A 23,893-nucleotide genomic window follows, 5' to 3' on the forward strand; every position below is an offset into this window, starting at 1 on the left:
TCAAAATAAGACAAAATAAGAGAACGGCCGTGAATGGGGGGGGGGTGGGAGGCACTCTGGATATTATAATCCGTTAATGTCTGAGGCTTTTAATTAGTTAATTGACAATTATTTTCTGCAGTGACAACAGACATGTGTCACGACTCGGCTCAGGGGCCATGACAAGAAAGGGGAGATGTTCACAAAATGTTTATTTAAAACTAAACAGAATGAAATATTCGTAACTTCAGTTAGTGGCTAAAGTGAGTGCGTGGACTATAATATTTGATGCAAAGTAAACAAAAAAGCGGTCTGAATATAACTTTTCCATAATCGAAAATCCAAAACTGTTTTAAAAGTTCTGTGAATGTAGGCTATTACTTTATTTCTCTTCTTATTTTTCATAGAAATGTTATAGATATAATCCTTTTAACACTGAAGATTTTACTGTGTTAAAGCTCTACCTTTGATGTATTTCCACGAATGTCCACTAGTCTCTTCCAGTTGAGTGCATGGTGGATTGGCCATGCAGCTACCGCCATGTCAGCCCTTGATATCAGTTATCACCCTTTGATCCTTTGATCATCCCGCTCAACCAGCAAATAAAGTCTGGATAAGCAATAGTGTTGTTTTAATGTGGGACAATAACAGATGAGGCGGAGAGATGAGTCTGTTGTTTTCTCTATGTCAGTATACCTCTGCATTATTACGCTTATACTATGGACAGTTGGCCACTTACCAAGTACCAAAAGGCTGTGTTTCAATCTTATCGTTCCCAATCTACATAGTTCCAGACTCTTAGTAGAATAGTGTCCAGTTCTATTCCTGGTCCTGGTGCCTATATAGTTTTATTAATACACACCTAGTCTACATGGGAACAAAATATTATTCTCCCCAATGCAACATACAGTACATACAGGTATGTACACAGTCAAAATGAACTGTATTCCATGAACGGAGCAGCCTTCTAACCAGAGATGCTGGTGATGTGATGTCGACAGCGACAGGGTGTTTTTTGTTCTGAATTCAGTTCCTGGTTTCTTATTTTCTAAAACTCCAATATTCATTGAAAGTGAATTGATCAAATGCGTATTTGTTATTATTTTCTACTACTTTGATGTGGTTTCTTTGTCTGCCTCTCCAATGTGTTGAAATGATCTCTAAAACTACCTGTACTGTTGGCTGTCGGCCTGTTCCCTCTGTGATTCACTGGTGCATGTCATTAATATGTAGGTGCACACATGCCCATGCTCACACATACGAGAGTGTCTCAGCTCTGTAAAAACTCTCTGATCTTCTTGTACATTCGCTGGGTGTGTGTGTGTGTGTGTGTGTGTGTGTGTGTGTGTAACTGTGTGTGTGTGTGTGTGTGTGTGCGTGCGTGCGTGCGTGCGTGCGTGCGTGCGTGCGTGCGTGCGTGTGTGTTTAAATAAGCCCCAGTGAATCCCACAGCCTCACCTCAACACAGTTCACTTGTTGTCTGCCTGTCGTTCTGTGGCCATTATCCTGGCTCTCTTGGCTGGACTTGCATGGTCGGAACTAAAAATAAAAACAGCCAATGACCAAAGAAGGCTTTAGCAGACGCTCCAGAGAGTGTTGTTATCGTGTTATAGTGTTGTAAGTTTGACAGACCAAAAAAAACAAATAAATCTGTTTTATTTTTGTCCAACTTGAATACATTTGGAAAACATATTGTTCATGCAAAATACATAAAATTCTCTCAATCCCCTTACATTTTCTCTCATTCTACCTCCATTGCAATGTTAGTGCATTGCTCTACCCATCGAGCAACACCGGGAACGTAACAATAATTCTACTATGAATGAAATCTCTGTCCAGCCATCTGTCCGTCCATCTGTGTGTGTCTGTAGTTCATGTATCACAAGAAGCGTTTGGCCGACCAAATTCAAATTTGGCGTGTGCGTCGCCCAGGACCCGAGGGAGTGCCGTATCCGGCGTCGAGTCGGTCAGATAGGCGGCTGCCCAGACGACTTAAAACTTGGCGTGCGCATCGCGAGTATCCCAAAATATAGATAAAACTACTAGTAAGACACCTGAGGGTGACATGCGACCTCAGGGTGACATGCGACCCAATTCTTGACCATCTGGCCAACCACAGCGTTTCTCTGACGATTCTAGTTGTTGTCATTCTTGTTCATGTTTTTGTGAGGGTATCAACCCTAGGAGACACGGGGAGAACATGCAAACTCCACACATAAAGGCCCTATCGCCCACACCCTAGTTGGGGTTGGCGATAGGGCCTTTCTGTGTGGAGTTTGCCTAAACATGGAGATGTGGTACAGAATGACTCATATATGGGCATAAAAAGTATGTCATGTGATATCACTTCCTGTACAGACAGTCAGACAGACATCCATTGACTCCAGCCTAACAATGGCTACTGTCTATGACGGTAGTCCCATATGACATGATGGACTGGACTATCTCCATATATGGTGTTCTCCACATCTCCATGTTTAGGCCAAACAGGTTTTCTCCATTTCTCCATGTATAGGTCCAAATGCCCAACGTTGAGCTTGACAACGAAACGTTCTTAACACAGCCGCCCCCATATTTACTTTAGAAAATATGTTAAATTCTAAGAACGTTTCGAGTACCGATTTGATACAAGAGCGAATAAGCACTACACTTCTGGAATCCTGTGCGTCGACTTAAAGTCGGATCCAGGCCTAATAACTTTATCTGGCCGCCCCGTTGCCACCTCCTTGTTACATTTTCTTTTCTGAGACTGCCGACTGCTCATTGTACCTCATCCACCCTTTCTTCTCTCTCCTTTTGGTATCTTTATCCTCCTCCTCCTATTCTTCTCTTTTTTGTCTTTCTTAGTCTTGTGTATCCTTCTCTTTTTTTTTTGTCTTTCTTAGTCTTGTGTAGCCGCCTTGTACTTAAAATGATGTCACAACTCGTTGACATCACACTGACATCACTTCCTGTACGGAAAGATTACAGAAGGTCACTCAAGCGACAAGGTTTTCCAGGGTAAACGCGACCTTCGGCCGCAACAAATCCCCATGTATGGAGAACGCTGATGTACTGTAATCAATATGATGTCATAGACAGGCCTAAACTCCATATTTGGGCATGCTTGACACGGAACTCCATATATGGTCATGAAAGGACACAGTCAGATGGGTACAGTGGGTACAACAGGTAATGCACCAGTAAGACGCCTAAGGGCGACAAGCCCAAGCACCCCATGTCTTGGCCATCTGGCCAGTGATGGACCAGTTACCCATATATGGAGACCCCTGCTACCCATATATGGAGATCCATGTACTGTATATGGAGATATGCTGTGACCGTGAGACCCCAAACATGCTTACTCAGTTATTTGTTATGTGAAAGTTGTATGCCGTCTATGACATCTGACATCATACACAATCCCTTTTATGCCCTTATATGGAGATCCCTATCTGTAGAACCAGCCACACAGACCCATAGACCATAAACAAACCTACACGGACGCAAAGAACCGTTTCTCATACTAAACTGCTACCTACGGTCGCAAATAACTCAGTGGGGCATGCCTTACCAACTTGCATCATTCCCAAGTAGGCCAGTGCCCAACGGCACCAGTCTAGTAATAATAACATTAATAAACAACTTTATTTTCATAGCACATCTCAAAAGGAGAGTTACAAAGTGCTACACACAAGAAAGAAAATATGCATAGAAGACAGATAAAACCATGGGGAATACATTTAAATGGAATTAAGTAAAAGAAACGTAGTAAAAATTAGTTTTAGGAAGGGATTAAAAAAAAGGAAGGGAGTCCGATTTCATTTGCTCATAGCGGGAGAGCAGTTCACACAGAGCCAGGGGCGTCACAAGGGGTAGGAAAGTGGGACTGAGTTACCAGGGCCCAAGGTCTAGCTGTGGCCAAATACATATCATCTTGGGGGTCCTTCACATGAAAACGTTTGAGCACCACTGACATAGAAACATAAGTTTCTTGCACACATTTTCACGATTTTTCAAAAATAGCAGATCTACAAGCTCGCAGCGCGGCACTCGGTGCCGTGCTGTGAGCTTGTATATCTGCTATTTTTCAATAGTTAACATTCATGGGGGGCCCGCAGTGAATCCTTGTACCCAGGGCCCAGAATTTGGTGTGACGCCCCTGCACAGAGCTAGAGCTAGAACAGACCTGGTCCTGAACATGATGAGTAACATTTTTAAATCAATTCTAAAAGAGATTGCTAGCCAGTGCAGGCATGGATGCCAGGATGGGAGCAATGTGGTAATTTTTTGGAGAGACAGTTGCGAGCCGGGCTGCTGCTTGGGGGAGACTTTTGCGTACGACAGGTGTCTTGGAAATGAAGCCCTAATGGTGACACCATCACTGCTTTGCTTTACCCATAGAGCTCCACAGGGAATGGATGTTCAAACCGTCGCCCCACCACCAACATCCTCTCTCTTCAGTCTTCACTGTAAAGCGTGATTTATATTTAGTCAGTGCCATAAATACTGCAAGCCACAACGCGGCGTGTCCTCACCAAGAAAAAAGTAATAGGGAAATTATATACACTTAATTTCTGATGTGCTTGTTGAGGCAACAACTTCCCCAGATAGCGAATTATAGGGTCAGGGATGTCATCAGTGTTTTCCCTTTTGGCCAAACGTATAATTTTGCTTAGAAAGAACGAACTGAAGTCTATAAATACAGTAGCCTGATCTCAGACTCAGTTCACGCAGTAGTCTGAAACTGTGCCCTATTGTGGGAGATATCTGGAAGGGAGGGGGGTGGGAGGTGCTTTGATTCCTCGTGAGCACCCACGTGAGCACCTCGTCTTCTAATGATGACGCTCTGATATTGACGTCGCTTGAAAAAAACGGGCTGCGGCTCGGATTGGATAACGTTAGACCCAACCACACCCCCGTGCTCATTAGAGCAGCCGAAAATGTTGGCTGATAACTGCCGATTCATGTACTCAGCTCCAGACCAGAGAAACAATCCACTCTGAGAGTGGGCGGGGTCTATGGTCTAGAAGCAGGCTATAAATACAGGGTATTGTTTTGTTTTGTTTTGTTTGTTTGTTTTCTAGTCTAGGCCAGTTCTCTAAAGAACCAAATGGATCCTTAAAGGTGTGTAACTGTGAGATTGTATAAAGGTAACCAAATAGACCCGTAAATGTTCATTTGGCTTTATATTTATACACTCTCAGAATTATGGGAGTCTGTGGTCTAATGCTTACCAAACTAAGGGTCCTTCAACGTTAAATGTTTCATAGGTTATTCCATTTTCTAAACATGGTAGTATTTTGTGAAAATGATGTGTTGTAACAGTGGCCAATATTATAATTGTGTTGCTTCATGTTTCTATAGAGTTGGTTGTCAGCTGACTGAAAGGTGACAGTTGGGAGAGTGAATAGAGGAGTGGTTAGGGGTTGAATTAATTAGCTATTAATACCCATTACCAGGTTTTGAGGGGGCCTAAAAGTGTGAAATATTTAGCAGCCATTTTTTCTCCTTTGACTATTCTGTCTAACGAGCTTCAAATGAGCATAATCTTCAGATTTTAATGAATGACACATAATTTGAAAGCTTAGATTCTGTACTTTAATAATCTGTAAAAGCCCCTGGACACTGGTGAACCAGTGGTCCGGGGACCACCAGTGGTCCTTGATCGGGTTCCCCAGCTAAATGATGGGGAGTTGGTAACCAAATGGACCCTTATTCTCTTGAGAGTGTAAAATGAAACCCTCTCAATAGTTAGATTATTGTTAAACATTTGCATTACTTAATTTACAAGATGTCTACACAATTAGAGAATGTAGCATAATTTATATTTTGATCAACATTTGCCTGTTATCTCTCCTATTGTGCCACATCAATACAGCGTGGAATTGTGGACAAAATCCTATCCAACGACAACAAAATATTCTACGTTTTGGGTCTGAGAGGCAAAGTCTCATCAAACGGTGGTCCGTGGCTCAAATGCATAATAAATAATGGACCTGGGTATGAAAAAGGTCGAAACCCACTGCTCATGAAAGCGTGTAAGGTAGATTAGGATTTTGATCGGGCATTTAATACCTTAAGGCGCTAATATTCGAACGTCTCTCAAACAGCTTTAATAAACCCCACCTCTGCTTTTTATTTCACTTCCATTAAAAAATATATTACATTTTATGTGTACAGATCCACAGTGAAATAAGGCCTTTTGTACTACACACTATTGGTTGATTTCTAACATTGCTGCCGTGGCATTTTCTCTGGTCTCTCTCATTGTAATTCACCCCTTAAAATTTAAAGCGCCTCAGGCATATAATAAAACAGCATTTTACAACTGCACGAATAAGGCTATTCATATCCTATTCATTCATTTTTGTACAATTTGCTGCCCCATTGCAGCTTTAAAAGGCATTATTACACATTTGCAGACAGTCGTATATAGATTTGGAACACGTGTTTATTTATGTATCTTGTACACCTTTTACCTGCACTGAAGAGTATATCGTCACTGTCGGGCAGAAACCTTGTATCTCAAGTTTCAAGTTTTTTGGTAAAGCAAAGCCCTGCTTCATCATAGAAGATCGTCGCACAAAACTGGTGAAAACAGCCTTGTGATGCGAGGCGTTGTGTGCTGCTTGTAGATCAGCTGTTTTCACTAGTTTAGTACATTTTTAGATGATAAATACAAAACGAACGGTTTTGGACATACAAGGTTTCCACCCGACAACGACGATATGGTTGTCATCCGGCAGAAACCTTATATCTCCACATTTCAACTTTTCATGTTGTTGGTTGTTTGGGGGTGGGATTTTTTCATTTCTGTTCTGGACATTGGAGGCTTCCACCCAACAGCCATCATATCGTCACTGTCTGGCCAAAACCTCTTAACTCCATTTTTGAGGTTTTAGATTTTTTGGCAGGGCTATAAATCAGGGATCTTGAACACTCTTTACATCCAAGTTTAAACTAATATTGAACCAATGGAAAGTAGAACAAAGTGCTTGGGACAAAACCTCCTAACTCCACACTTTCTGCCAAACCAGCTAACTCCACCCGATTGGCCCTCTCTTTTTTTCATAAATATGTGCTATTGAACACCCTTTACGTCTGTGTGTTGGTTAAAACAATATTGAACCAATGAAAAGTAGTAAAAAGCCCTTCGGTCAAAACCTCCTAACTCCACTTGAGCTCATTTTCCAGAAAAGTAAAATTTTGGATTTAGGAGGTTTTGGCCCGACAGCAGAGATACCGGTATGTAATTTCTATACATTTTGTGTGTTTAATGTGTTTACATACCGGTAGTCACCATTTGTGGTTTTGGTTAGTAATCATGTATTATTTCGGGTGTACACAATCAGTGTTCATTTATCCATTGGTAATGGATAAACGCTTACGGGGTCAATTTGATTCCATTTGCCCACTCTGTCTGCATTAAATGAACACCAAGGATTTCATGGTGTATTCAAAGGTCTCGTGTGTATTTACATAATGAGGTCATGTCTCCTTAGCCCAGTTATCATAGTCTATTATGGACTACAGAGTGGGGTCCAGGGAGCCTCAGGGTTCCTTGAGGGGTTTACAAATGGACCCTTGCAAGTAGTGGTGGAAAAAGTACTCACATTCATTCATTACTTAGAAGCATTAATACTGCAATATAGAAATACTCGGTAAAAGTCAGGAATTCAAAATGTACATGCCTCTGGGCAACTGATTTTCCCCCTTGGGATAATAAAGGTATCTATCTATCTATGAGTAAAAGTACAAAATATTGGAATAAAAATATACTTAAAGTACCAAAAGTAAAAGTACTAAATTGTTTGAAAATAGCAGACGTTCAAGCTCGATCTTCAATTCTCCAGAAAAGTAAAAGTATGTATTATGATAGGATGTACATTCTCAGAGTTTTGGGGGGACCTTGAAATTAAAACTGGACTCCAGCCATAATGTGATGACTGAACTGAAGTCTGTTTGACACACACAACACCAGCACATTGTACATGTGTCGTCATGTCAGTGATTAACATGTCTCTCTCCCATCCTTAAACCCCTCTCACTCTCTCTCTCTCTCTCTCTCGCTCTCTCTCTCTCTCTCTCTCTCTCTCTCTCTCTCTCTCTCTCTGTGCTTCCCCTTTGTTTTCACCTTGTTGTCATCTAATCAGAGAGAGAGAGAGAGAGAGAGATGGTGACAGAAAGAGAGGACGAGTAGGAGGCGAGGGAGCAAGCAAGAGAAAGGGAGAAAGAGAGACTTGTCATAAAGTGACAGAAAAAAGTGTGCTTTTGTTCAGAAGTTGTCATGACAGGCTGTGTGTGTGTGTGTGTGTGTGTGTGTGTGTGTGTGTGTGTGTGTGTGTGTGTGTGTGTGTGTGTGTGTGTGTGTGTGTGTGTGTGTGCGTGCGTGCGTGCGTGCGTGCGTGCGTGCGTGCGTGCGTGCGTGCGTGCGTGCGTGCGTGCGTGCGTGCGTGCGTGTGTGTGTGTGTGTGTTTACAGTATGTGCGCGTGTGTGTGTGTGTGTGCTACTTTGTCAAACAGGCCAGACCTACAGTAGGTTGCACTTGCACGCACACACACACACACACACACACACACACACACACACACACACACACACACACACACACACACACACACACACACACACACACACACAGCTCATGTATTCCATCACCACTATATACAGTACCTATTTTTAAAGGAATGCATCACCCATTTCAACTTTATCTTCATATAATTGGTCCTCATTAATGTTCAGTATAAGATAGCAAGCAGCACAAAGCTACTTGCTTTGTGTCTCTTTGGTGGGCTATGACAGTTCACAAACCTGCCCAACAAAGACATCATCGATGGGGATTCCTCCATTTGACAGAATTGGCCATCTTATAATAATAATATGTAATTTATAATTATTATTTTAGCAGTAGTAAGGACCAATTATATAAAGATATGGTTGAGAATGGGAGGTCTGCTCCTTTAACCTGAATGTAACTCTTAACCAAAAATGGGAAAACCGATCGTGTCTCTTAACCTAACATTAACCACTACCCTATATACCTGATTTGTCTCTATCCTCGGTCTGCTGCTCAATGTGACGCATCGTGAGCTTGTAGATCGTCTACTTCTGGCTATTGTTCCCCCCAGAATAGGGAATACTAGGGTTTAAGTGGTTGATCTGACCTTACTGCACTGTATCTCTCAACCAGACGTTAACCTACAGCCCTGACTTAATCAATACACACCTGTAATAAAGGCAGCCACATTCATTGTACTCTCCTTAACTGTATGGTAAATGAACAGAAGATGAATTGAACTGGAGGAGGTCACAGAGAAAGAAAGATTGCCTTTGAGAATGAGATAATAAAAGGAACGGAAAGAGTGACAGAGACAGATGAAGAAATGTTTGTTGGACGGAGGAGTGTGAGAGGAGAGAGAGAGAGAGAGAGAGAGGGAGAGAGAGAGAGAGAGAGAGAGAGAGAGAGAGAGAGAAAGAAAGAGAGAAAGAGAGTGCGCTTCAGTCAGTGACATTTACTCAGAATAGAACCTCTGGCTACAGATAGCCTACTATATAGATGAATCTAGATACAGTGCACACACAGTACATGTTCAGATATAGTACACACACACACACACACACACACACACACACACACACACACACACACACACACACACACATAAACAAAGTCTGTAGAACAAACAGACGTGTGTGTGTGTGTGTGTGTGTGTGTGTGTGTGTGTGTGTGTGTGTGTGTGTGTGTGTGTGTGTGTGTGTGTGTGTGTGTGCGTGCGTGCGTGCGTGCGTGCGTGCGTGCGTGCGTGCGTGCGTGCGTGCGTGCGTGCGTGCGCGCGCGTGTGTGTGCGCGCGTGTGTGACAAACAATACCATTATTTTTACTTTCCTGTCTACATCATCTTTCCTACAGTATCTCTATCTCGCTGGCATGTTGTGAAGAGCATCTTTATCTCTCTTCTTCCATTTATTCCAGTCATAGCCTCTCCCTGTCTCATTCTTTCTCTCTTGTTGAAATGACTAGCTATTTTCAATTTTGAGGCAGATCAGACGTTCATGATTGTGCCATTTTATTACAAAACGGGCCCCTGCAAATTCTGGAAGCCAATCGATTTGTGGCCCATTGGAATGGAATGGAATAGTAAAAATCAGACTGATCTTGATCACATTACTTCAGAGAGAATGTGTTCAAACATGTGTGAGGTTTGGACCAAATCTCCAGGATCTTTTTTTTTACTTTTTATTGCAATGATTTCAATTGTTTACATTTCTTATTTCACATTTTATGTACATATTTGCAAATATTTTCATTTTCTTTTCTTTAAAAAAAAGTGTTTTGAAGAAAACAGAAAATGATGGGAAATCTTGACAGGCAGAATTGGGCGTGGCCAATATGGGAAGCTGCATCATGGATGGTCCAAGGAATCCGGGGTAAACAATGTTGATTATACAACCTAATGGTTCAGGAGTTATAGGCCCAAACTGTTATAGTGCCACCATGATAACGATTTGGAAAAATTGGGGTAGAAGTTCCTTAGCTTACTGGGAGGATGGGTTGCCTAAGATTAGCTGTACACACACACAGACAGATAGACAGATAGACAGACAGACAGACAGACAGACAGACAGACAGACAGACAGACAGACAGGCATAACAAACACATGGACGGAAGGGGTGAAAACATAATTCCTGCCCCTGGCTGGAATGAAAAGAAAAAACCATGTGTAGGATGTGGTTGTACTGTAGCAGCATGCAGGTAGAGTGAAGGTGTGTGAATTTGCAGTAGTGTTTTTATAAATGAGTTTTCAATACATGTTGATTTGAAAGTGTTTCAGTACTCATTTGTCGCACTATAGATACCAGCTGTCTTTTTCCAAGACAAATTGAACCCTTAATAACCTACCCAAATCTAACATGTCAAATCTGTCAAGAAAAGCACCTGGATATGTATCGCTCTGACAACAACACACATACCGGTACCTGTACAGTATAGGCTGGCTACGCGTGGTGTCAGTGTAGCTCCTACACACATGCACGCACGCACGCACGCACACAAACACACAAACACACATGCACAACGCTGCTCCCACCTGTCACTCACAGTGCAGCTCTCTCAGCTCGTCACTCAACGCGTCTTGTTTGCTCTACTTGACAATACTGTAGTTTGCAGGTCTTGTCACGGTGTTGGCTTGCTAAAGATGGCAATTGCAGAAGCTTTGAAGAGTTTGAATATGAGGCACTGTTCTGGACAATTGCTCTTCCTCTTTCAGTCTCTCTCTCATGGGATTTGGATTGACGTTTGTCTAGAGCAACATCTTACACAAAAACCACACAAATGAAAAAAAAAAACATCTGATCTTGAATGAATGAGGAGAGGCAATCCCATATGCAATTGATGCTACAGAGCAGTGCTACCATAATATTATGATGATGTTGATGACATACTGTACTTTAACTGACATCCAAGTAGAAATGTGTCTGTCTCTATTTGGATTAGAACGTTTCTGCATTGCAATGTGAATAATGGCGTTTGTGTGTGTGTGTGTGTGTGTGTGTGTGTGTGTGTGTGTGTGTGTGTGTGTGTGTGTGTGTGTGTGTGTGTGTGTGTGTGTGTGCGTGCGTGCGTGCCCATGGGCTGTGTGTGTGTGTAATGTGAGGTTCTAGCAGGTAGTGAAGGTGCGAGGTGAATGATGATTGGTTTCAGATATCTATCTTTGATGAAATATAGGCCAGTATCCATGGCGACTATCTCAAAGAGAATGACATTTATGTGGTGCTTAAAGCACTGCATGCAAATGGAGGGCTGTGTGTGTGTGTGTGTGTGTGTGTGTGTGTGTGTGTGTGTGTGTGTGTGTGTGTGTGTGTGTGTGTGTGTGTGTGTGTGTGTGTGTGTGCGCGCGCGCACGTGTGTGTGCGTGTGCGTATGTGCATGTCTGTGATTCTGTTCGTGTTTGTGTGCTTGTGTACTGTATACCGGTAGCCCTGAAACATGACGGTCGCTGATAACATGACGTACAACCGTCATGGATGACAATTTACAGATTTCACAAACAAAGTGCTTTATAAAGTCTCAAACCTGTCTAAATACTGGCCGGCATTGTATAATTACCTGGATCCTCCGTGTTCTTTAATGAGAAGCCTTTTTATACGACCATTTTCTGTTTTCCCATGTATTTCCTGGTTTTCCCCATGCGCACCAACCCAATCTACTGAACACTGAGATGTGGGCGTGGCCTTGCAAAAATGGGTCCGAGAATACATGGGAAAACAGAAAATGATCGGATCATGTTTCAGGGCTAGTATACCGTTATCTTCGGGTGGAAATCATGTAGACTTTGTCCAAAACCATTACTATTTTATTATCTGCAAAGCTTAACTATGTGTTGAGAGCCTTTTATTTTTACACAATCAAACAAGCACCAATGTCCACCTGTCCTGCATTCTCATTGGCTATCACAGGCCTCTGCTTTTCAGTGTGGGAGACCTGGGATTGGCACAATGGCACATTACTGGTGTTGCTGATTATGATTGATATTTTAATAGTTGGCCACATTTTGCTGCCCTTGCAAAGTGACGCAATTGCCTAGTTCGCCTACATTATACGGCAGTGGATATGGGAACAGTCTGTGTGGGTGCATGCAAGATACAGTAGGTGGGCTCTAGACAGGCTTTCCACATTGTATTGTGGGAACTGGGAAGCCACTTTCACCCTCATCCACCCACTTTCACTTACCTCCACCCATCTCCACCCACTTCCACCTACTGTACTTTCAACCACCTCCATCCACCTCCACTCACCTCCACCCACTTTCATCTTCAGCTACAACAGCCCGGTTTAAATGAGCTGAAAAGCATAATGTTTTGCCTTTTAAAATAATAAAGTCCATTTATAATTCCCGCAGGGAAAACTTACACAGCTGAGGTGGTCATCTAGCACACAGGAGAGCAACTAGAAGATACAAATGACACCTCAACACTTTGTCAGAGACAGGGATCGAACCCTTGACCTTTGGACTTTGGACCACACTTTCAAGTGAGCTAGCTAGAACAGTAGGCCCCGGCTCAGTGTCTGGTGATGACTATAAAAATGGTCATTGGTTCCCAAACCTTTTAGCCCAAGACCCATATTAGAATTGTGACGTCTCCGAGGGACCCAAACAAGCGAAAATAGCCAATATACAAGCTTTTTTTTTTTTTTTTTTTATGAAGCCAGTGTTTACAATATCCATTGGCTCATGGAGGGGGCCCAAACTAGCAGAAATAGACAATCTACAAGCCGATCTACAAGCTGTGTGTCTCAGACCTCGTACACACATTTAAAGCATGTGCTTTATGCCTTACATGGGGGGAGGTGGGGGGTAAAGCAGAATCCAATTCATTCCCTGAGGAAGTCACATGTTTTGAAGAGGCAAGCTTGCTTTAAGCTTTCCTTAAGGCTGTCCTTAAGCCACAGAGTAAGCTTGCCTCTTCAAAACATGTGACTTCCATACGGAATGAATTGGACATAAAGCATGTGCCTTAAATGTATGGCCCCAGCCTAAGGCCTAATAAATGGCATTAGGACTAGCTAGTTTTAGGCTAGGTTCTAGGGCTGTTAGGCTATAGGATATACAGTACTGTAGGTGCACGCACGCACGCATGCACAGCTCTCACTAACCTTTTGTCTCAATCCCTTGCCCTGGTTTTGTCTTTCCTGGTCTAATAAAGCTCTCTCCCGACTCCATCCATCCTCTCCCGCTCATCTCACTGCTCTCAATCTCTTTTCCCCATCTCTCTCGCTCCCTCCCTCCCTCTCTCCCTCTCTGTGTCTTTTTCCAGTTCTGCTGAAGCCTAAATGATTATATAAATGATGACTGATTAATGCAGGCACCAGCAGACTGTTCAGCTCTCACATGTGCGCACATACGCACAGGCACACACGCAGACAGACACCGACACAGACACTCACACACAGACAGACACACACACGCAACGCACGCAACGCAACGTGCACACGCACGCAACGCACCCATGCAATTTTTTTCTAACCCTATATATCATCATCATCATCATCATCATCATCATCATCATCATCATCATCATCATCATCATCATCCTCATCATCTCTTCTCTCATTCTCTCCTTTCCTCTTCTTGTCTCTTCCATCCTCTCTTCTCTGTCCTTAACCTTTTTTTCACAGTGACAGCTCTGGAATTTTACATGTGCACACAAACACAAACACGCACATGCACAACAGCAGGACTCAGCAGGATCAAACCTGACCCCTTGGGCTAAGCGATAACATCAAAAACTTCACACACACACACACGCACGCACGCACGAACGCACACACACACACACACACACACACACACACACACACACACACACACTCTCTCAGACACACACACACACGCACACAATGTTAAGCAGGGTTTATATCTTTGCCAATTAAACACTTGAGCTCTCAGTGAGATCTTATCACAACGACAATCAATGCTCATTCACCTCTAGCACACACACACACACGCACGCACGCACGCACGCGTGCACACACACACACACACAAACACACACACACACACACACACACACACACACACACACAAAGATGCACACAAACACAACATATCCTCATACGTTTCATTTTATATACAAAATGTAAGATAGCAACATTTTTCAAACATTACAATTTCAGTAACACAAGTGTTGATCAGTGTGCTTGCGCCAGCCCCTGTAGTTGCTTTACCTTGAACTTTGACTGTGTTGGTTGGCTGTTGTTATAATTACATGAGAAATTTTTACAATTTATTGAATGTAAGAAACACCATAATTGTGGGCTTGACAGTACAAAAGCAGGGCCCTTAGCCAATGAGGAACAGCATTCTTGGTGACATCACCACCAACAAGTGCGACCTGATATAAATAACAACACCCACATGACATATTTTGTTTTATCAGTATGTTCTCCCAAATCTTTAGAGACTAATGTACAGTATATAAAATGTAGGAGTCTCAGAAGTAATGTTGGAGTGCCTGTTGGGTAGATCTTTGTTATTTCTAGTTCCTATTGTTATGCAATTATGTTTTCTAATAGAACTTCTTTGTGATTCCCCCACAGCTTCTTTTAGAAAACATAAGCAGATTTGATCTTTGATTTTGAAAGATAGAAAGTTAAAGTATATTTGCTCATTTGTAAGAAAAAAGACTGAGAAAAATACAAACTAGAAAAAGTGCTCCTTGGTGCACAGGTCTCCACCAGGTCAGGTAGGTTAGTGTGGCCTCCTGGTGACACTATAATAAGCCAATGTGAAAACGGTGGAATTTCTGTGTTAGTGATTTGAGGCATTTTGTTCGAAACTGACCAATCCTGCAAACTTTGGAATCGAAGCGCTTCTGAGGAGGGCTAGAAAGATGCAAATGGAAATTGCAAGTGTGGCTGCCGATGTGACTACCGGTATATTCTGCAGCAAGCTAACTGTCATGTGAAGCTCGACCAATACTCGAGCTAGCACCACTCTCATCGAATGTACCTTCCTATTTATTCAAGGTAAAAACCCATTCACAAATAAAGTTTATCTAGAAAAATAAAGTTTCCCCAGGACTACAGTATGTTGCCCTGTTGGGCAACCACACTAAATATACGTAAGGTCCAATCAGAGATCAAAAAAAGGTTAACAACAAATTATATATTGTGATGTCAAGTCGAAGCATGGCCAATCATGTCTGATTGGACATTATATTAGATAGATATCCAGCCTGTCCAGATATCCAGCCCCAAATAACAACAACACGTTGGCTCGAGACCAGTATGTTATATCAGTATGTTATGCTATACTTCCTCTGTTATACCAAATCTTTATAGGTCAAGTTTATTCTCCTAAAGGAATTACCGACGGTACAAAGGCAGGGCCCTTAGCCAATGAGGAGCAGCCAAAAGGCTAGATCTTCCATGAGAGCCCACACTGTTTCGTAGGAACAGTATTTCTAGTTAAACATAATATACATTCAAACTTACAAGAGAGGGTACAATAACGTTGTTGCTCCTTTGTGGATATCTGACATCATATTGATGATGACATCAGACTTGCCCAAATATGGAGTGATAGCGACCTGTCTCTTTTTTGTGCTCTTCAGAACACGAAGGGGTTCATCACAGTGATTCTCTATCTCTCACATACACATACCTCTCACTGTTCAGGCCACGATGCCCTGAGGTTGAGTAGACTGAGGACGTCACTGGGGGCCAGAAGGTAGACCCCCAGCTCGTTGAGTGCAGACTCTGATAAAGGATTCTCCTCTTTTCCCATCTGCTGCTCCCCCTCCAATGTTATCCTCAACAGGAGAGCCGAGCCAACGCTAAGACACAGAATTATGCAGGCCTCTTTGACGTGTTTGAAGAAGTTCTCAGGTCGCTTGCTATAGTGTCCAAACAGAGGGAAGAGGTTCCTGGTCATGTCAAACTGGAGCTGAGACGCCCCACCCTCATTGAACATATTATAAAGGATGACTTCCTCGTAGAGGAATTCGTCCATCTGGTAGGCCAGCCCCTGCCATGCAGTCTGGAACAGAGGGAGACACAGCAGCTGCTGCAGGCTCAACAGGTGATCCCTCAGGCAAAGCATCATGGGACATGCTGAGCTGGACAGAGACATGGTGGCCTGGTCACACTGCAAGGGCAGGGACAGCCACCGGACTTGACAGTAGGCCTTGGCCTTCTCCTTCACATCTCTCATCACCGCATCCAGGAGGCTGTCCATCATTTCTCCCCTCAGCCTCTCCAGTAGCACCAAGAGGTCGTCGAACAGCGAGCCCTCCAGGGAAGCCAGGCGGCCCACCTCCATCATACCCAGACCACTCAGGATGCCCCCGCAATCCTCCTCCTCGCCCAGGGAGACCGCAGCCTGTTGAAGCTGGAGGAAAAACACATTGTCACCCCAGTCTGCCAGCACAGTGGAGATGTAGTTTGCAGCGTTGAGGACGGCACTGTAGCGTGCTCCCAGCGGGCATCTAGACTCCTCTTTCATTACCTGTGTGAGTCGGATACGGAAGTCGTCCATCAGGTCCCTCTGTAGTTCGAGGAACTTCAGCTGAGCACTAGGACACGGCAGTGAACGATAGCGGTCAGTAATGACCAACAGCAGAGTCATGAAGGTGTCAGCACAAACTGGAGCCTTCAGCTCATCCAGCTCGTCCATGTCGCTGATGTCTCTGTACTGAGAGCTCCATGCTCCCTCAGCCAACAACATGGTGTCCACCTTCTCCATCGCCCTCTTCTCCTCAACAATGAGCCATTTATGCAGCGTGGCCTTGTCTAGCAGGATGTGCAGGGCTCCTGGCAGAGTGGCAGGATAATTGTAGGTTCCCCTCAGCTCCTTCTCAAACTGCAGAATCTCGTCCACCAGGTGACAGAAGAGAGTGTCATCATGCAGGAGTCTGGGGACGTCATTGGCCAATTTTTCCTGAGCTAGAGAAAGCAGGCCACGGCACAGCTCCACCCGGGCATTGCCGTTAGTTCCAGCTCGGTCCATAATGCGCTGGATCTTCTCCATGAAGTCTGAGCTGTTCCCCATCCACATCAACACCTGGGTTAAGTACCACTCTGGCTTGTTGAGTGAGTTGGTCTGTCTGTTTCCAGTGAAGTGGTACCTGAACCTCTTGCTGAGTGGCAGCAGCATGATCTGTATGGGCAGGGAGAGGGGTGCAGCTTGGGCCATGCCTGGATGGGGCACAGACGATTTCTCTGATATTACATCTTCACAGGCCTGCAGGGACAAAAGCTGTCCAACCAGTAGGTCCAGCTGGCTGTTGATCTCCTGGACGTTGGCAGGGTGTGCCATAGACTGGACGGGAGGGGAGATGAAGGGCCAGTGAAGAAGAGTCAACACCTCTTTAAAATCACTTGCCAGTCTGTCTTTGACAATTCTAAGCCAGGAATGTAGAGTCTCTCTGAGGAAGACCTGTAGATGAGTGCAGACAGACTCCTTCAATCCCATGTCCAGACTGGTCATGGTCCTTAGTGCCGTGATGGCCTCCCACACACTGTTTGTCAGCAGACACTGTAGAATACTGGCACTGAGATCCTCTATATGTTGTAGACACTGTAGGTATTTCATGTGTCTGTCAATGGTGTCTACCTCGCCCAGTGTCTGAGCAAGTATGTCCACCCATGGTTGGGCCCCCTGTAAGTGCTGTTGTAGTTTATTAGAGAGAGTCCTCTCTTTCTGCATTAAGTCCTCCAATGATGCCATGACTTCCTCAGCTGTGGTTAAGGCCGCAGACACCTTCAGAGGCACAGGGCTGGATTCTGTCAGCATCTGTTCTTCTAGCAACTTGTTCTCTACAGTCAGTTTCTCTAAGACCTCCCCAACATTCGTTAATGACTTCACATCGTGGCCGACCTCCCTCTCTATGAACTCAACCACATAGTTATGGAGGGCCCTGTCCCCGTTTGCAGAATCGGAATCTCTGTTATTTAATGCAAAGTTGTCCATCATCTTCGGTTAATCTGTGGGAGAGCATGTTCTCTCATCCGCTTTTCTTCCATGTGGACCTTGAACTTTATGTGGCCAGTCTGTGAGTACCATGACATCAGACATCTCCATATTGGGGAAGGTTTCAGGCCGATCTGACCACCTTTGACTTTTTCCGTCCAGGGGTGGGGGAGCTATGCACCAGCTTCCCTGATTGGCCAACCCGATCCGTCGTCTTCACGGTTTGGCCAAGCTTTGTGTCACATTTGTGGACCAATCTGAACCAATATAAGTTGTTCTGTCTGGTGTGCACTAGAACTGCATTATTTTATGGGAGACACAAGGTCAAACACCACACCGCCAACATGCATATCTCCTTGTATGGGCCGTTCTGTCCGTGACGTCACTTACTTTATATGAGCATGGATTATACATTCTCACTAAGGCCAACGCCCACTTTCACGCCCACTCCACTGCCAAATCAGACCCACCGCACTAGATGGATGGTAGGCACTAGATGGACGGTACGGTACGAGACTCGCCGTTCATTGGCTGTTATACACCCATGTTACAGCCTCCCAGCCTTTCCACGTCTTGAATGCATGCCTTGAATCAGCTGAGAGCCCCCGAATGGTGCAAGCCAAGAATGTATTAGAACTAGAAAGGATGCAATTGACATTGCAAGTGTGGTTGCCTACTATACATATAACCAGATAGCCAAATTGTTGTGTGAAGCTCGACCAATCCTCAAGCTAGCACCACTCCCCCAACTCAATGGGGGAGTATTCACAAATAAAGTTTATCTAGAATAAGGTTTAGTTTAAGTTTCCCCAGGACTACAGTCAGTGTGTTGCCCTGTCGGGCAAGCACATTAACTAGAAAAGATGCAATTGGAAATTGCAAGTGTGGTTGCCGACGTGACTATATTCTGCAGCAAGCTAACTGTCATGTGAAGCTCAACCAATACTTGAGCTAGCACCACTCCCAAATGTATTTCCACCAATTTCCAATTGATGGATTTGTCATTCACAAATAAAGTTTATAATATAGAATAAAAAGTTTATCTAGAATAAAGTTTCCCCAGGACTACAGTGTGTTGCCCTGTGTGGCAACCACACTAATGAACTTCTAGTACTAATACATTTTGGCTATCCATACATGGAGATCTGTACTAATACACACAAAGTTAAATGCACCGCTCAAAAACTTAGCGTTCCTTGGCCTATGACAGCATGCTCCAGAAACCTTCTGCTGATCGATCCATCGGGTTTGGCGGTGGACTCAGACAGACAGACCCATCTACAGTAGATGGCTCGCCTTCCACAGAGCTACCCCATAAAAAAAGGCAGAAACAAAACAAGACAGGCATGGTTCACGGACTTCATGTGGCCAACCTTTGACGTACAGTGTGTGTTTGTGTGTGTGTGTGTGTGTGTGTGTGTGTGTGTGTGTGTGTGTGTGTGTGTGTGTGTGTGTGTGTGCGCGTGCGTGCGTGCGTGCGTGTGTTTGTGGCTGAGAACTACACATCAGAGACCCATTAATATCAAGATGTTTCTAACAATCTTTCATCATGGAGATGAAAAGGGGGCAGGACAGCCTTCCTTCACTCACAGCATGTCGTTCTGTCTCTCAATTTACAGTCTCCCTCCTCCTCCTCCTCCTCTCTGTTTGTCCCTCGTTCCCTTTGTATGTGGGTTCATATCTGGTTCACCAGCACTCTTGGAGCAAAGCTCTAACGTTTTATGGGTCTCTATGGGGTAATGCTAGAGACACTCTCTCTCTCTCTCTCTCACACACACACACACACACACACACACACACACACACACACACACACACACACACACACACTCGCTCTCTCTCTCACGTGCGCACGCTCTCTCTCTCTCCACTACACACTCAAAACCTATATTGCTAGAGAGCTTATATTTTGAAATGAATGATACAGGTAGTGGCGACGCTCTGTCGGCCTACCGGTGGTGTCAGTACAGTTCAGGGCTTCATGTTATCCCCGTAGAGGTTTGTCCTGCTAGTTTAATAGATCATCCAGACTGACTGGAACCAAGGGTCAGAGATGTGCTCCACCATGGCAGCACCAAGTAGCACCAGCCCCATCAGGGGTGTCGCACCAAATTCTGGGCCCTGGGTACAAGGATTCACTGCGGCCCCCCATGGGAACGCATTTAACTATTGAAAAATAGCAGATATAGGTATAAGAGTGCTGCGCTGCGAGCTTGTAGATCTGCTATTTTTGAAAAAACGTCAGAATTTGTGCAAGTCTATTTCAAATCCTTCTAAGGTTTTTTTTAAAAACCTGTTTCTATGTCAGTGGTGCCCAAACGTTTTCTTGTCAAGGACCCCAAAATGACATGCATTTGGCCCGCAGACCCCCGGTCTCACAACATGTTGTTCCAGGGACCACCCAGAAGCAAAATTTGAGTTACAAATGTTTGCTTAAAAAATACATATATTCAAAGATTTGCACACATTTTCACTACTTTTCAAAAATTGCAGATATACAAGCTCACAGTGCAGCACAGAGTGCCGCGCTGTGAGCTTGTAGATCTGCAATTTTTCAATAGCTAAAATATAAAAAAAATTAAGGCCCCTCCACCTTGGGCCCTAGTAACTCAGTCCCGCTTTCCCCCCCTTGTTACGCCCCTGGCCCCATGCAGTATCCTCTTGGCTGATTGACTGCTGAGGACAGCAGAGGCGGGAACTGCGGATTGGGGCTGTGTGAGCTCATCTAAATGTATTAAATCACATGGGCACACAACTCACCATAGAGGAACTATAGGCCTACTGTATATACCAGTAAGACTCCCTAAAGGGGTGAGGTCGCGCACATGGGTGCGTGCACATGGGCGCTTTGGCATGTATATACCCTTCTGTCTGCTGAGCTGGTCAAGTCATATCACTGTGATGTCAGAACAGGTCAGCTACCGTATATCCATATATGGAGTCTGCAAGGTCAGATGTAGAGGTATTGACCAGCTCCACATGGAGATCTAGGTCTAGTATCCATTTATTATCTTATCAATCATCATGATTTTTTTTGTTAGTTTTTTGCCAGAAATTAGTTTGTTCCATAGGCTGTAAAAGATAATAGGTATTTGTGAGAGCCTGCAAGTAGCTAAGCTGTCTGTCTGTCTGTCTGTCTGTCTGTCTGTCTGTCTGTCTGTCTGTCTGTCTGTCTGTCTGTCTGTCTGTCTGTCTGTCTGTCATGTCTGCGACTAGTTTTGCTGATTAAATGTCAACTAAATGGCCTCGCTGCCTTTCTTATATTCTGTTGTTTATAACTGTGAAATTATTCCTTGGTATGCCCAAAACTCAAATAAAAATAGTATAAAAAAAAAAAAGAAATGTCAACTAAATGTCACAGGCTGCCAGTCTGTTGTAGTCTGTTGAAGTCTGAAGTATAGAGGGTATGCGCGTGACATCACTGTTGCTGGAAGTTATGTGGAAACGCCTACTGAGTGGCAAAAAAATAATTTCTGCCATTGACAGCCCATCTATACTATAATTTTGCGAATGTCTGAGTGAGTGTCTGTCTGTCTGTCTGAGTGAGTGTCTGTCTGTCTGTCTGAAACAGCGTTTCTCCTCAGTGGCTGGAGCAATTGATCTGAAATCGCATCACCATTAGCAGATGAACACACCTAACATAACTGTGAAGCCCGTTTGTCACTTTCACAAATCGTATGCTGTATATTGGCATTTTTATGCTGTATCTATATCTATTTAGCCTACAGTACCTTTTGTGACCACACATGTTAAGGGAGGGGCGCTGTTGTTCAGGCCATGCACAATCACACACAAACCCACACACACACACACACATGGGGGGGGGGGGGGGAGTGTGTGTGTGTGTGTGGGCGGGCGGGCGGGCTGGGGGGACAGTATCTCTGTAGCCATTAAACGAAACAGGTTTCTTACATTGATGCTCCTACATCATGCAAGCACCAGTTAAAGTTACTTTCCATCCCTCATATACTGTGTGCACAGTGCACATCCCATAACCCACACACTGCACATCATTTTGGAGCTCATATCTTTGAACGGGTAAGGGCTAGTACATCCAAACAGAAAAGTCCTATCTGATAGTATTAAACAAAGTTAAACTCCCCAACATTGCGACTCTACTGAAAGCTTGAATTATCCTCTTTCTATCTGCAAAGTTTTTGTTTCATAAAAATCCACCATATAGGCATGTTATGAGCTACTTTCTGTCAAGACACATTCTGTGCATTTTCCAAGTGTCAGAGTTTGGAAGCGCTCGTTTTCAACAACAGAATATCCTGCTGCCTCCTGCATTATGGGCAATTTAGAAACAGGTGGTATGCAGGACCGTGAGTGATTTGCAACTAGCACTTCCAAACTCCAATGCTCCATGCTGCTCAATGTTTTGCCACTCATTCTAGATTAGGGGGGAGGTCCCAGTGGACGTGCATACCCTCTATTGTAGTCTGAAGTAGTTTGTTTGGAGTCACTTTACAGTAACAGTACTTCCTCAGTCAGACAGTTTGTCAGTCAGTCAGAGACATTCCCTTGTGTAGGGTTGGCCTCACTGTTGTGGTCAATGCAAAAAAAACAATAACCACAGACACAAAATGAACACAAACTATAATGCATGCACAGCGTGGGAGGCAAAGATAGAAGGGAGGAATTTGGGAGAGAGGGGGAGGCTGAGAGAGACACCCATTGTATATATTCTCAGTCAGGCACACACCCATCCCATACTCTGGAATCTGACTGTCTCAGGGGTCTAACTGTGGTCTACTGTAACTAACAGAAAATACTCCACACACACACAACTGGTATGAACATACAGGATGAGTAGTGGAGAGAAAGCAGGGGTGTCGCACCAAATTCTGGGCCCTGGGTACTTGAAAAATAGCAGATATGCAAGCTCACAGCACGGCACCGAGTGCCGCGCTGCGAGCTTGTAGATCTGCTATTTTTGAAAAGTCGTGAACATTATTGCAAGTCTTTGAATATTTCAAATCCTTCTAAGGTTAGAACCCCATCTCACAATATTTACTTCCAGGGACCCCCCCCCCCCCCCCCACCCCCCCACCCAGAAGCAAATTTTGAGTTACAAAATGTTTGCTTAAAAAATACATATATTCAAAGATATGAACCCATTTTCATGACTTTTCAAAAATAGCAGATGTACAAGCTCGCAGCGTGGCACTCAGTGCCGTGCTGTGAGCTTGTATATCTGCTATTTTTCAATAGCTAAATAATTAAGGCCCCTCCACCTTGGGCCCTAGAAACTCATTCCCACTCCCCCCCGCCCCTTGTGACGCCCCTGGAGAGAAGGTGAGAAGGGGGAGAGGAGCTGAGAAGCGAAGGGAGGAGGAGAGGAGGAAATGGTAGAGGAGGAGATTGAAAGCTGCAGATAGCAGGGCGGCCTGGGGCGAGAAGGAAACTAAATTAGACAGAGAGAGAGCGAGCAAGAATGAATGACAAGAGAGAAAAGAAT

At 44.1% G+C, this 23,893-nt stretch overlaps 2 protein-coding genes across 2 annotated transcripts in view; one reads left to right on the top strand and one right to left on the bottom strand.

The window, feature by feature from the left end:
* The window catches only part of xkr7b (XK, Kell blood group complex subunit-related family, member 7b), a gene marked incomplete at both ends in the record, with an annotated part of 46,913 nt that overhangs the window by 12,865 nt on the left and 10,155 nt on the right, over positions 1-23,893 (top strand). The window lies entirely within an intron of this gene.
* LOC308291759 (RAD50-interacting protein 1-like) lies at positions 16,129-18,435 on the bottom strand (the record flags this gene model as incomplete). Its single annotated transcript, XM_080733887.1, has 1 exon — positions 16,129-18,435. One exon carries the CDS (start codon positions 18,433-18,435, stop codon positions 16,129-16,131), a length of 2,307 nt encoding a protein of 768 aa, XP_080590013.1.

Source organism: Nannobrachium achirus, assembly GCF_963921795.1.
Source record: "Nannobrachium achirus genome assembly, chromosome: 9".
Taxonomy (NCBI): domain Eukaryota; kingdom Metazoa; phylum Chordata; class Actinopteri; order Myctophiformes; family Myctophidae; genus Nannobrachium; species Nannobrachium achirus.